Raw genomic sequence first — 15131 nt, forward strand, 5'->3', positions numbered from 1 at the left:
ATCCGTGGCTAGTGGCTATTACATTGGCCAGCACAGACCTAGAACATTTCCATCATCTTACAAAATTCGGTTGGACAGTAGTGATCTAGTACTTGAACTTAATAGAAGCTGGAGGATGTTGTGGGAGATAGTGAGATAATAAGCGGAAGGAATTGTGAAGAGCAAGTTACAAGGTTTGTACCGACAAAGAATGCTTAAAGACAAGGTTAGGGATGGGGTTTGCAGAGGGTGGGCCGTGAGTCCCAGAAGGTATGAGGGGTAGGGTATTGGGTCAAGTTAGAAGAGTAATAGAGATCATATAGGTTTCATGCCCATTTGGGCTAAAAATTTTTATGAATAAGGAATTGAGAGTGTTTTGGGGTCTTTTAAACCAATGAAGGGAATGTGCCCAAAAATCTATAACATCCTAAGTGGAGGAAATTTTAGGAACACTCTCTTTAATATCAAGGTAAAGGATGCCCATTTTCACTGTTTTTATTCAACATAAACATTCTACCCAGCATAGTCAGGAAGAAAGATGAAAAATATTAAGATTTATCATCAAAATATTAAACATAAAATTTTGACCCAGCAATTCCATTTCCCATATATACCCAAAATAATTGAAAGCAGGGACTCAACAGACATTTTTTCACCAATGTTCATAGCATATTTCATAGCCAAAAGGTATAGACGATCCAAACATCCATCAAAAGATGATTGGATATACAAATGTGGTATAAGCATACAGTGGAACATTATTCAGCCCTGAAAGGGAAACTCTGACACATGCTACATCATGATGAATCTTGAAGACATTATGCCAGGTGAAATGAGCCAGACACAAAAGGACAAATACTGTATGATTCCATCTGTAATAGGTTCTGAGAGTAGTGGGATTCACAGAGACAGAAAGTAGAAGGTGGTTGCCAGGGATGGGAGGAGGGAGAAATGAGGAGTCACTGTTTAAGAGGAATGGAGTTTGAGTTTGGGAAGATGGAAAAGAGTTATGGCCATGCATGGGTGGTGGTGGTGGTTGGCCCATAATGTGAATATGCTTAATGTCACCAGCCTATGCACATAAAAGTGTTTGAAGTTACAAATACAATGTATATGTTAGCATAATTTTAAAAAACAGGATTTATTAAGGTGACTGACTGCAAATATACAAAATCAGTTATATTTGCAACAATTTGAAAATACCACTTGAAAGGAAGTCATTTACAATATCAAGAAGAGAAACAAAATAATAAATGGAATAAAGTGTGCAAGACCTATATGCAGAAAATTATGAAGTTTTACAGGAAGTCATTAAAGAACTTAATAGATGTTGCAGTATCCCTTGTTCATGGATAGGAAAACTTAAAGATGCCAGTTCTCCCCAAATGTATGTAGAGATTATGTGCAACTTTAATCAAAATCCCACTTTGGGGATCTGGATAAGACTGCTTATAAAATTTACATGGAAATGAAAGTTTCAGGAAGAGCCAAGACATTCTTGAAAAAGAAAATGGGGGTTGGGGAGCTGGATACGTGCTATAACAGATATCAAGATATATTGTATTATTTAGGCAAGGTACAATTAGTGCAAGTTTAGACATTTGAACCAATGGAACAGAATAAAGAACCCAAAAATAACTCACAGAACTCTGATACATGGCCATGGTGGCATTGTAAATGAGGACTTTTTATTCATTGGTGGTGGGAAATTTGTTACCAGTTTGTAGAAAAAATGAAATTGGACCTCCTACACAACTCACAAAAGTCATTGTCAGGTGGTTAAGGACTTAAATGTGAAATGCAAGACTTTAAAGCTTTTTGAAGAAAAAAAGCTGAATCTCTCTCTGACTTGGCATGAATAGATTTGCAGCTTTGGATATTTTAGATAAGAAACAAAAAGCTCAAATAATGAAAAAGAAGGAGGGTAGATAAAGATGGATTAGTTTTGCCACATTAAACTAATTATTTCTATTCTTCAAAAGATATCTTAAAGAAAATTAAAAAGAAGCCCTAGAGTGGGGAAAGATATGTGCAGCAGTTATAACTGATTAACAATTTGTATCCAAAATAAAGAACTCTTAGAAAGCCAAAAGTAAAAACTTAAGTGAACATCATAATGGTACTTAATAGGAGAGAAAATACACACTTAGAAGCAGTGAAAATGAGTGAACTACAGCTTCATACATTTTGGATGAAATTTCAATGTCAAAATGTTGAATGAGTAGAGCAGGTGCCAAAGATTAATAAATGGTATGATAGTCTTTAGTCAAAAATCAAATAAAATTTAAGAGAATGATAAACACAAAATTCAGGATAGTGGTTCCTTTTTCTTTTCTTAAGGATATGTTTAAAAATTTTTTTCTTATTGAAGTACAGTTGATACACCTAAAGCATTACATTGGTTTCAGGTTTACAACATATTGATTCAACAATTATATACATTACTAATTGCTCACCATGGTTAAGTGTAGTTACCACCTGTCACCATACAGAGTTACTACAATATTGTTGCCAATATTCATCATCCCCATGTACTTCTTCTCATCCCCATGACTTACTTATTTTATAGTTGGAAGTTTTTACTTCTTTATCCCCTTCACTTATTTCACCCTTCCTCCCTACCTCTTCCTCATCAACAAAACAAAAAGGCAACCTGTTGAATGGGAGAAGGTAGTTGTGAGTGATATATCCAGCAAGGGTTTATATCCAAAATGTAGAAAGAATTCAAAATATATAAAGAACTTAACACCAGAAAATCAAATGATCGATCTTACTGAAAAATGGGCAGAGGACCTGAACAGAAATTTTCTCAAAAGACATATACGGATGGCCAAAAGACACATGAAAAGATGCTCAACATTACTAAACATCGAGGAAATGCAAATCAAAACCACAATGAGATATCACCTCACACCAATCAGAATGGCTAATATTGAAAAGACAAGAAATAACAAGTATTTGCAAGGATATGGAGAAAAGGGAACCCTTACATTTACGAAGGGAATGTGAATGGTACTGGTTACCTCGTAAAGATAGTCAAAGGAATTGGATCTGGAAGGAGCACATAGGTAGATGTGTGTGGTTGGCATGTGGTTCTTAGATAAAAAGGTAGATGCATGTGTATTCGTTATAAAAATTAACAAGAAAAGTCACATTAGGGACTAATGATAATTGAGTGTCGTGAAGAAAGGATTATAATTAATCTGCGCCCAAGGTCTAAAATAAATTACTTATGCAGATAAACACATTTATTTATGTTGCATGGGGATGCAAATCAAGGTGACGAGGTAATTTGGGAATTTTTAATTTCTTATGGTGACTGACATAAGCAGGGATTCATCCAAATTTTCCCAAAGCAGATTGTTACAGGAAGATGGTGTAGAGATAAGGCCAGGAACTTTGATTTCCCACCATTCACCCAGTGAAAGCTTGAAGAGCTGTGCACCTAGCTTTCAAGCTCTTGGCCAGAGGAGGAGTATGGTGCCCCAGACATTCAGAGTTAGAACCTTGTGAGGTACTTCCTTTCCCCCTTTCAGAGGGAGAAATATAGTGAAATAACATTGTAGGGGTAATGTTGGGAACACCAAAAAAAGATTTGAAGAGGAGGAAAAGAAGATCAAGACTTCTTAGTTACAGCTTTGGGATGAGTTTCTGTCCACTATTGACCTATTTTAACATCTGCCTAATTCTGTCCACTGTTGAAAATACCTATCTGCTTAATTCTTTTATCCATATTCTTCCTCTAAATAGTCTTCTCGAAACAAGTCTCTGCTGCCCTTCTCTGCTACCTCTCTGCTAAAAGGATTCAATCTGGTTTTTGATTTATGAAAATTCCAAATTAAAAGTTATTTTTATACATATCACTACTTAAAATACTATAAAGAGTAGTGGATTAAGTATCACAGAACTCTATGTCCAGGACCAGACTGAGAACCTGAAAATCAGGGACCTACTACTTTGTGAGTGGATGACAGAGAGTTATTAGTACTTTCTGCTTCTTGCTAACCTTGTGATACCTTTGTATCTCATTCTCCTCATCTCTAAATTAATCCTTGGACTTTTCTGTTAATCTCATAGGAAAATTAGATGAGAATTTTATAGGTGGAAGTGTTTTGCATGCTATAAAATAACACTAATATTTTATGATATAAATAGTGAAATTTTATTACATTGTAATGAAATAGTAACTTCATATGCTTAAAGAAAATTATGTCTTTTTACCAGAGTCTTTGGACTATTTAAGGTTTTTTTTATTATTATTTCTTAAGATTATTTTGGGTGACTGCCCTTGCTTTCCTTTTATTCCCCTTGATTATATCCATTTTTCTCAAAGGGCACTCACTGCACACGTACCACTCGGGCCTCTTAAAACAGTTTCATTAATTACTCAATTGCATACAATACTGGACTGATCAAAGGGATCAAAGAAAAAACGTCCTGTCAGAAGTCCAAAAATGTGAATCACAGTTTTATAGTTATTATCAGGACTAGGCAGGGTTAGAGTTGTCCAGAAAAATTTTTACTTCAGTCTTGAAATTCAGTATTTATTTTTTAATGATAGTGCAAGAATGATCTTTATATTTGAGGAGGCCAGGGAACAGTATAGTAAAATATTTGGGCATTTGAACTGAATATGACTACATATTTTTAATTAGGGAAATGATCAACAAAAATTGCTTACCCATTTAAAGTAGTGAAAATGAGAAATAATGTATTATAATTTACTTCTTTTTAAGCTAATAATTTTATGTACATACAAGGATATTATATTTTAAAGAATGGGTTTGGGTTTATACTCTTAATAGACATGTCTGATTTTGTTTTATTTATATACTACCAAAATAAAATTAAAGAAGGCATGGCTTTGAAATTCAAATTCAAATTTTCAGTAAATACAACTTCCAGTCTTTGTTATTATAAAAGAGATTTGGAAATAACTTAGGCTTTTCTGTTTGTTTTTTAGTTATTAAGTCGAAAAGACAAAACTACCTTTGAAAAATTAGAATATGTAATGAGTAAAGAAGATAACTACAAAAGACTCAGAGACTATATAAGTAGCTTAAAGATGACACCTTGCATTCCCTATTTAGGTGAGTTATGTCACTGTGTTCATTTTGCCTAGTTGTTGATGTGCCTTAATCAGTAATTTATATAAAATTCAAGCTGTTTTAAAAGTGTATGTGTCCTTTGAAGAAATTTCTGCAAGATTGCTACGTTTAAAAATTGACTAAAGGGATATGTAACCTTCTTGCCTGGACTGTATTTTCATGTTAAATTACCCTTTGCCATTAAAGTTTTTTCATAGACTATCATTTTTTCTTAAAGATGGACCATATGGTAAAACAGTATGTTTCAGTTATTTTATATATTGGTAATGCTTTTAAAGAATGAAACAGTACCTTGCAATGAAGTTTAATTTTTATACTGTGAAGTTTAATTTTAAACTAATGAACTTTAATGCTGTAAAAATATTTAACATTAAAGAAATTGATCAAAAGATTTATTGAATTTATTTTCAACATCATGAGTTCATGTTAGCAGATATTTTAGGGTAAATTATGAAATGTAGTCTTGATGAATGTTGGTATTACTGTTTTCCTGGATGAAATAAGTTGTGGTTTTTTTTCCAGTGTAAGAACAACAGATTTATTTTAGAAAACTTAAAAAAGGCAAGAGATAGGAAAAAGAAAAAAGTATTAACCACAGTCCTAAAACCCAAGAAAAAATAGTATTTTTTCCAGTGTAAGAAGAACAACAGGTTTATTACAGAAAACTTGAAAAAGGCTGGAGATAGGAAAAAGAAAAAATATTAACCACAGTCCTATAACCTAAAGAAACAGTTGTGTGTTAACTTGGTGTGTGTCTTGTGTTTTCAACTAGATCCTTGAAGAAATAGGTTGTTTAGCTGTGCAAATTTAGCTTAGTGCTGAGATAAATCTGTATCTTACACATCATTTGACTAAGAATTTATCTCTTTACTGTGTATTTTACAGTGTTCATAAAATTACAAGAAATATTTAACCAATAACATTATAAGATTGTAAGATAAATTCTAGCCGAAATAAGCAGGCAAAGAGAGGCAACAAAGGGTCAGGTAATTTATTTAAATACCCCCGGGTGAGGTTCTGTGGCCTTCTTGTCACAGGCCAGAGAAGTCACACCCGGTTAGGGGTTAGGGAGGTGGGGGGCTTATAAGGGATTAGCGGGGGGAGGAGTGGGCAAGCTATCCTGGGGGTGTGGAGAGGTATGATTGGCTAAAGGTGACATAACAGACAACCAGAAACTTTTTTTCCTTCCAAGAGGGAGGAGGCTGACATCCGGGTCTTAGTTGGCACATCAGGATGGATTTCAGGGAGAGCTGCCCCCCTTCCATACACGGCACGGACTTTGGGGTCTGGTCTGTTCTCCCCCTATGGCATCTCTCTGTTCCGTTTGCATGTCCTTGTTTTCCCTCCCCCCAGCCTAACATTTGCTAATGCCCTTACTGGGCCCCTTAAAAACAGTTTGTGGTTTACTCTTAGTTGCCCCTTGTGTCCTCAGGTTCCTCCAACAGCAGCTAACCCAGATGACCCGAGTCGCCACCAACCAGATGTTACTTCACCGTTACGCACCTCTTCCCACTGAACCCCCTCCTTCAGCCTAATACCAGCCTCAAACCCCTACGACACCCCTTGTCAGCCGGAAGTAGCCAGATTGAGTCGTCGCCCATTATGACCAAAAGGCTGGAATGTTAGGCTGGAGAAAGGAAAAACAAGGACATGCAAATGGAACAGAGAGATGCCATAGGGGACGAACAGACCAGACCCCAAAGTCCATGCCGTATATGGAAAGAGGGCAGCTCTCCCTGAATTCCATCCTGATGTGCCAACTAAGACCCGGATGTCAGCCTCACTCCTCTTGGAAGCAAAAAAGTTTCTAGTTGTCTATTATGTCACCTTTAGCCAATCATACCTCTCCACACCCCCTAGGATAGCTCGCCCACTCCTCCCCATCCTAATCCCTTATAAGCCTCCCACCTCCCTAACCGGGTGTGACTTCTCTGGCCTGTGACAAGAAGGCCACAGAACCTCACCCGGGGGTATTTAAATAAATTACCTGGCCCTTTGTTGCCTCTCTTTGCCTGCTTATTTTGGCTAGAATTTATCTTACAAAGATTATTTTCAAAAAAATGTGAATAATGCATTATTAGGTGTTTGAATGAAAACTCTCAAACTGTCCCATTTAAAAGATGTATGAAAATATTAATTCAGAAAGTACTCTATATGATATATACTTAGATACATTAATGTAAGTTAACTTCCTACATGGTGAACAGTACAAGGGCAGTCATCACAGAAACTTTTGGTTTTGATCACGCATTATGAACTACATAATTTGCATCTTTTTTAGAAAAGGAAATTAACACTTTTTATTGAAAATTAGAATATAAGTCCTTGTGCTGTGATATGTGGTTCAGGGGTCTTTGTATTATATTTTTCTACAGAGGAGACTTCAAGACAGGATTTGAAGTTATGCGAGCATGCACATAGGCAAACTCTTGTGCATGTATGCAGGGAGAGAGACAGGGAAGAAACCACTAGCATAGTTGGAGTTTAGTGCAACCTGGAAAGGTTTTCTGTTAGAAAATTAAACCTGTTTTCTCCCAGCCCAGGTACCTGAAACAACCATAATTCCTGTGGGTTAAAGCAAATGAGGCAAATACTGAGGGACAGAAGTTAATTTGAAAACAATACTAGACCCAACTATCTTTCTTCTATCTTTAATTTGGTGTCCATTGACCCCTTCTATTTTCAGTTTCCTTTTGTTTTATATGTTCTCTTGAGCCAGAATCTTCCTTCTCATTATTACCATGTAATTTTTCCTCCCTTTATACTTAAGCTAATGAAAAAGTAACCCTTTTGCCCCACTCCCCTTTTTTTTCTTGCCATTTTATTTTACCTCCCTCTTCACACATAGAAACCTTTCCACTAAGGTCACAACTGACTTTCTAGTAGGAACATTTAATGGTATTTCTTAAGCCTCATCTTAATTTTGTGAGGTTGATCCTGGTTATTTCTGCTTTTTTGAAATTCTCCACTAATAGTACCAGTCTCTCTTGGTTAACCCTCTACATTTCTGGCCTTTGTTTTATAGGCTCCCCTTTCTCTGTGCTTTTCTCAAATCCATTCTTCTAAAGGTCTCAGTCTACTTCTTTCTTACTCTATATACTTATTTGGAGTGGTCTCATTCAAGTTTTTTTCATATTATCACCCAGTGACTCCCAGATCTAGACTAGACCTGTTTAACAAGCTGTCTGTGTAATTCCTGGGTCCTGGTAATATTTTAGGTATAAAATACTGACTCAGTGAGATTCAGAATCTTCAGAAATAAATTTTTCTCCTTCCTTCAAACCTGACCCCATCTTATCTCCTAGCTTAGTCTACTAGTGATAACTGTAGCATTGACCAACATTACCCCACTGCATATGAAATCTGGGGTTTTTACTAGAATGTTTCCTCCTCTTCTTCTTGTATTCTCTAGTGAAATGAGATTCATGTTTCTGAGGGTTATCCAAGAATTAGAAACCAAAGGGGAATAATGGCAAAGAACTTGTTAAAATAGAGAATATAGACTCAAGGATCTACATAATTTTTTTTTTTTTGAGAGGGCATCTCTCATATTTATTGATCAAATGGTTGTTAACAACAATAAAATTCAGTATAGGGGGGTCAACGCTCAATGTACAATCATTAATCCATCTCAAGCCTAATTCTCGTCAGTCTCCAATCTTCTGCAGCATAACGAACAAATTCTTACATGGTGAACGAATTCTTACATAGTGAATAAATTCTTACATGGTGAACAGTACAAGGGCAGTCATCACAGAAACTTTCGGTTTTGATCATGCAATATGACCTATAAACAATCAGGTCAAATATGAATATTCGTTTGATTTTTGTACTTGATTTATATGTTAAGGATCTACATAATTTTGTATATTCATAGTCTTTATGTAATTATTCATCCCTGTACTAGCTTGTGAAGAAGCATCTGAGATTGTGAGGTGATTGTGGAACATTTATCATAAACATTTGGTAGACTTAGGAAAGGAAAACCAAACAGTTGTCAGATAAGTTATTGCGTCTCAGTTTTGTTTGTTTTCAGCATGAAGATTGTCCTTTTAATGTAATGACAGTTTTATTTTATAGCAAACCTTGGGATTAAGTGTATTTTATCAAAACATCCATGCTTTTTCTAAGAAAATGTGAAATATTTTCAGTTTACACAATTTTTTGACTACTTGATTTTTATTTACATCATAGATGACTGGTTTGTTTTTTCATTCCCTATCTTCAATACTGAATGTTTTGAAGAATGAAGATTTCAGTTTGTATCCTGTTAGTATTTACTTTTTCATATTTTATTCTAATTTAAAACGAATTGGGATCATAGTTTTTAAATTGTCTTGGTTGTGGAACCCTTTCCTACTCAGAGGAAATTAGGCCTTGTCTTGAACAGAACTTGCCCTGAACACATTAGAAAGGTGATAATCATTATACAAACTAGTAGCTTCTATTTAGCTGTCCCTCTTTCAAGTACACATAATTTGCATAATAGTACCCTTCATACAGTTATTTTGGCAAATGTTCTTATGGAAGGAATATTGTCAATAGAATCTGTAGTGCATAGAGGAAAGGTGAAGACTAGTCATCTTTTTCTTACCATAAGAGGTATGGTCCAAACTAGTGGTGTTCTTGCCCCCAAAAATTATGATCAAAACTAACCAGTCCTTGTGAAGCTTAAAAAAAGGAGGTGGGGGTTTATATGCTGAAAACCTCTTATTTTGATACTGCCAAATGTATCTGTACATTTGGGTTAAATTGTAAGCAACAGAAAATGTTTTCTTGGCTTTTACCTCATAATCCCTTGAAAGATTGTCTCTTCCATTGGTTTCCATTCAAGGTAAAAATTAGTCAGCCTGGACAATATAGTGAAAAATTTTTAGAATAAGGATACAGTTTTTCTGGAGAGGAGTAGTTTGGCAAGTCTCAAGGAAAAAATTGTTTTATATGAGAATTATTGCTTTAAATCTGAAAATCATTAACAGCACTCATTTGTTCTTGTCACTGGAGGAAAATCTTATGGGGCTTATTGAAGAATTTGGCATGGGTAGCTTTGCCTTGCTGAAGAGAGAGAAAAACAGAATATTGTGCAAAAATGATTTAAATATATGAAACAAATATCTTCGTTTATGTGCATTTTCTAGCCTCATTTCTATTTTATTCATGTAATTTTGGGAAGATGCAGGAGATCAACCAGCTTTGGTGTTTTCTGGAAAGAAAGCATATTTTTAAAACTATGGATATAAGTAACTTGTAGTTCTGTATATTGCTTTCTATTAAGTAGAAGCAGAGAAGTTTTTGTAAAGTCCCCTGCTCTTCTGTAGGATGTGAGTATATGTTTAGATGAATGTAGGTATGACTCCTCACTCTGGTAGAGAGAGCCCCCCCCATACTTGACTTTTTTCAGTTTGATATGTTAGATTTTCAAAATAGGCTTTTTTTTTTTGGAGAAAGAAAAGTTGGCCTTATAATCTTCTGTTATATAGTGATCCATCATTCTGAAAAGCACCGTTTTATTTTCATTATGATGTTTTCATTAATCTGCCTCCTCCTCAGTAGTGTGTGAGCCATTATTCGTCTTGGTTCAAGGCTTTTTCCCTAGCTTCAACAAAAGTAGATACTTAGTAGTATTTGTTGGTTGGATTAATTAATTAAATGATATCTTTCTGGCTCTTCCCAATGCTTCAGTCATTTTATTCCTTTTAAATACAATAAAGTTATTGTGTGGCATTTTGTATTCATCATCTTCCTACCCATCCCCATTCTTGTGGTGCATCAGCTGGCTAACCAGCATTTGCTTAGCAGTACGCTTGGGGTTTTTTTTGGTTTGGTTTTGTTTTTTCAGTTTGTAGCGGCTTTATTTTGACATACAAGACCTCAGACACAGGCGGTGCGATGCTGGGTGTACACATAGGCGCAGCCGCGGCCCAGCACCCCCGCAGGCAAGGTCCCGAGAGAAGGCGCAGGCGGCCAGGGCTTCCAGTTGGAGCGCGGAGCCCATCCTGGAGGCGCAGGAAGCTCAGGAGCCTGGTCCTCCCCAGGGTTCTCCCATTGCTTTCCTTGTTAGCACTTTTTTTTACGTCGGTGCAAACAAAACCAAGTCGAACAGCTGTAGTTCAAAGCAGTCTGCATCTAGGGGCGGGCATGTGGCCGGGTAAGAGCAAGCGGGTGGAGGCTACTGACCTAGCTCAGGGCTTTGGCCCCACAGGAAGAATCCCCACACCCAACACACAGGCCCCCAAGTGAGGGGAGGTGGGGTCCCTGGCAAGCTGCGTACACTGGCCCCCTTCCTCTTTAAGCCCAGAGGGCTAGTGTCCTCTTGGCCCAGGGAAGCACATTGGTGTCATGTGAGCATCCTGCAATCCCACCTTGCACTCTGGTCCCAAGTTGGGGCTAGAAGGCAGGGCCTGGCAGGGACAGAAAACAAAGTGGATTTTGCCCCTGGCTTTATGGAATTTTACATCTCCTTAATACCAGAGGCTCAAGCGGTTATCATTACCTTGTAAATACTCTGTTTCCTTTGTCACTGAAGAGGTATATATCATTGCAATTGCAGGCCTTGTTAGTCGTGTCCTCATCACAGCTAGTGAAATGTTTAAATTGTGCCTAAACTTACAAGGATCTTCAGATTTTTATCTGATCCTCTTATTTTTCAGTAGTTTTACCTATCTTGATCTCTCAGTAGAATACAGTTCTTTAGTTGTAGAAATTGCTACCAATCTGTGTACAAATAGTTTCAAAAAGAAAAGCTTTTTATTCACCTTTATATTCACATAATTTCAGCACATTCCAAAGCTTCCAGGAAATTGGGATTTATTTTTTAACCCTTCAGTGAAATTTTACATGGTTAAATATATAAAAGGCTCTGACAGTGGCCTCAAAAATGTCGTGGTCAAAAAATGTCATTAGATTTTAATATTTTAAGAGTTCTATTCCAGTTTCCTTTCTTTGGTTTGATTTGTAGAATATATACCATAGATTACTTTACCTTGCTCTCATTAGGTTATATACTGTATTCGAGAACAGCAGTAAAGCATGTTCAGTCATTTTCTTTTGAATCCAAGAATGCGTTCTGACCAAATGGCAGCTAGCCCTAGCTTTTTCTTTAGCCAGAACTGCATCCCCATTTTCCATTACCTCATTTATATCCTTTTTTATCCTCATTCTTTTTTATATATTTAAAATTCCTTCAGCATTCCTTAATGGTATTTTTTTTCCCTGAAGTTTATTTTAGAGTGCTCAAAGGCTTGTTATATAAAAGGGCTAAGGATAGGGTTGCATTAATTTCTTTCCCATATTCATAGTTTTTCTTTAAAAACCTGTATCTTTAAAAAAAGAAAAAATTGTAGCTACACAGATCTGTATTATAATCATAAACAGAATCAGATTTCCAGCAGTTCCAACAGCTTTGCCAGTGGTGTTTCCAATTGTTGATATTTCAATAATTTGTTTTGCAATTTTTTGAACAAACCTTAAAGGATAATAATAATAAAAATCTTAATGACTAACATTTATTCAGCATTTAATCCTAAATGCACACCTTGTACTTTACATAAATTAGCTAATTCTTAACAGTTTTATAAGGTAAGTGGTATTATTTTTCATACTTTACAAATAAACTGAGACAAGGGAGGTTAAATTGACTTGCTATGAAGATAGGCATTATAACTTTATAGTTCAAAGAAAGCTTTATAAAATTATATTTTGGGAATCGATTAAAATTTTGAGTTCAATCTTGAATCTTTCCTTTAATTATCAATGGAATTAAAATGTAGTAACTTAGCCTCACTGATAAAAATAAAAACTAAACATATTTTTTAGGTAGCTTTTTAAGGGGAGGGAGGAAGGGTCTTGGCATTACAAGTGAAATCATTCTTAACTTGGTTGTATTTCACAGACACTAAAATAAAAGACAAAATTTGTTATGGTATAATAATCTTTAACTTACTGTTAAGCACATAAAAATCATACTAGTATAGGTTTACAAGTAATTTAAAACATTTTTATGATTGTAGAAGTTTTTATAGGCTTACTATATCATTACTAGTAGGAGTCCTAAGAAATCTAATGCTAGAGAATTAGCACTGTCATATCATGACTCATAGAGTCAAGTGAACATTGAACACAAATTTGCTCTTTATGCTCTACCAGACTTGGAGCCTGAGGATAAGGTTATCTATAGATATCTACTAAATCTCAGGATGGTGTCTAATAGTGGCATTATCCACAGTCTCAAGTTACAAAAGTCTGCTTCAGTGATGCCAAGATTCCTAGGTGTTGATAGCTTCCCATTGAGTACAGAATAAAATCTAAATCATTTTGAGGATAAGCTTCATTTCATTTATTAAAAATAACTGAACATAAAAATCCTGTAAATAAGCTCCAAGTTGATAGCTCTATCTTACCAAAGGTAAAGCAGTCACATCCTTATTCCTAAGTTATCTGTGAAGTAGCTCCTTACCTACCACACAAGTGACCTATTTAATCTCTCACAAGAGCCTCATAAGGCTGAAGTTCCTACTGTGGCTATTCTTGCCTTAATCTTTCTTTTCTTAAGGCCCAGTCTCTTAACTACCTGCCATAACAGTTGACATAGGTTTGTTAGGTTTTCAGATGAAGGTCATGGATCAATATAATGTTATGCCTAAACACTTATTGATTTGTTAGGTTCTCACATGAAGGTCATGGATCAATATAACTTTATGCCTGAACACTTATTGATCCCCTGCTCTATAAAAGGCACCTTAATAGGTGCTGCAGAGAGTACATAGATGAGTAGTAGTTTGATAGCTAAAGTCTGCTGAGCCCTCACTTGTATCAGGCATTATTCTAAATAATTTTTTTACCACGTGTATTACCTCATTTGATTTTCACAGTAATCACGGGTTTGTTATTCCCATGTTACAGATAAGAAAACCGAGGCAGGAGTATATAAACTGCCCACCGTAACACAGCTAGGAAAGTGGTAGAGTGGGCCGCAAACCTAAGCAGCTCTGACATTAGGACCTACACGCAACCATCATGTAATAGTGCTTCTCGTTCTGTGCTCTCAAGTAACTCACTTGCGTAAATTATTCTTAAGCTCTCCAGGAACTCCAGAACTGATCTGTATCGTCTCTATACATGAGAGCAGAGCAGGTCCAGCGGCCGAGACAGTGTAGCTTTCAGCCCAGTTTTCTAGTTTGTACGTTGACTTTCACATCATTCTACTTTTATACTCCTCTCTATCTTACTGATAGGCTTTTCGTTGTGTAAATGAAATGCTCTAGTTCTGTCAGTAAATTAAATGCCCTAGTAAAGTTTTATTCAGTTAAGATTTGATACAATAATTAGATGCATAATTCCTCCCAGAAATCTAATAACAGATTTTTTTGGTTCTGGAAGTGGTTGTAAGGGATTCCAAAACCAATTTAACATGACCACAGGTAAACAAAGCTTAGTACCTCTGTAAGATTTTGCTTTTCTCATTTCTTTCACCAGAACTTTAATTTTGAGGTGTAACAGAGGATAACATTGGTCATTTTGGTGGATTTGACTTATTCAAATGATTAACTTCAGTTCTGATTGTGTTTTCTTTTTGCTTAAGCGAAAAGTGTCATGAGACTTCTCTAAAATTTAATTGACAAATGCTTAAAGGGAAGGTCAGCTGTAAGCAGTGAATATGTTTCTAGAAGGTAGTTATTCCAGAAGGTTGGTGATAAAATTGTTAGTTGCAAAATGAGTTAAAGACACACAGACTATAAAGTGGAATTAGCAGTTTGGACTAGCCAAAACCCCTGTGGATTCTGCTTTGGAGCTCTTGAATCTCAGTATTGGGAAAATAATCTAACAGTTCCTTGAAGTTAGTTTAGTCCGCCCCTAAGTATGCAGTAATGCTTATAAAGCTGTCCAAGCTTTCTCACTTGAAGAGCAGACAGGTTTTTTTCCACATAATAAGGATCAGTAAATTGGTGGAGAAGGGTAATTAATAAACTTAGAGTTTTAATTCAGATCTGTAAAACCATGACTTGACTAAATATTCTCCATTTTTGTAATATCAATATTTTTCTT

The 15131-nt window shown here is 35.8% G+C and overlaps 1 protein-coding gene across 4 annotated transcripts in view; it reads left to right on the plus strand.

Annotated features, from left to right (window-relative positions):
- The window catches only part of RALGPS2 (Ral GEF with PH domain and SH3 binding motif 2), a 338606-nt gene that overhangs the window by 238233 nt on the left and 85242 nt on the right, over positions 1-15131 (plus strand). For all 4 annotated transcript variants that reach the window (XM_073216813.1, XM_073216812.1, XM_073216814.1 and 1 more), the window contains one exon: positions 4943-5069. In XM_073216813.1, the coding sequence (XP_073072914.1) occupies positions 4943-5069 (127 nt within the window). The remainder of the gene's footprint in view (positions 1-4942; positions 5070-15131) is intronic.

Source organism: Manis javanica, chromosome 11 (assembly GCF_040802235.1).
Source record: "Manis javanica isolate MJ-LG chromosome 11, MJ_LKY, whole genome shotgun sequence".
NCBI lineage: Eukaryota > Metazoa > Chordata > Mammalia > Pholidota > Manidae > Manis > Manis javanica.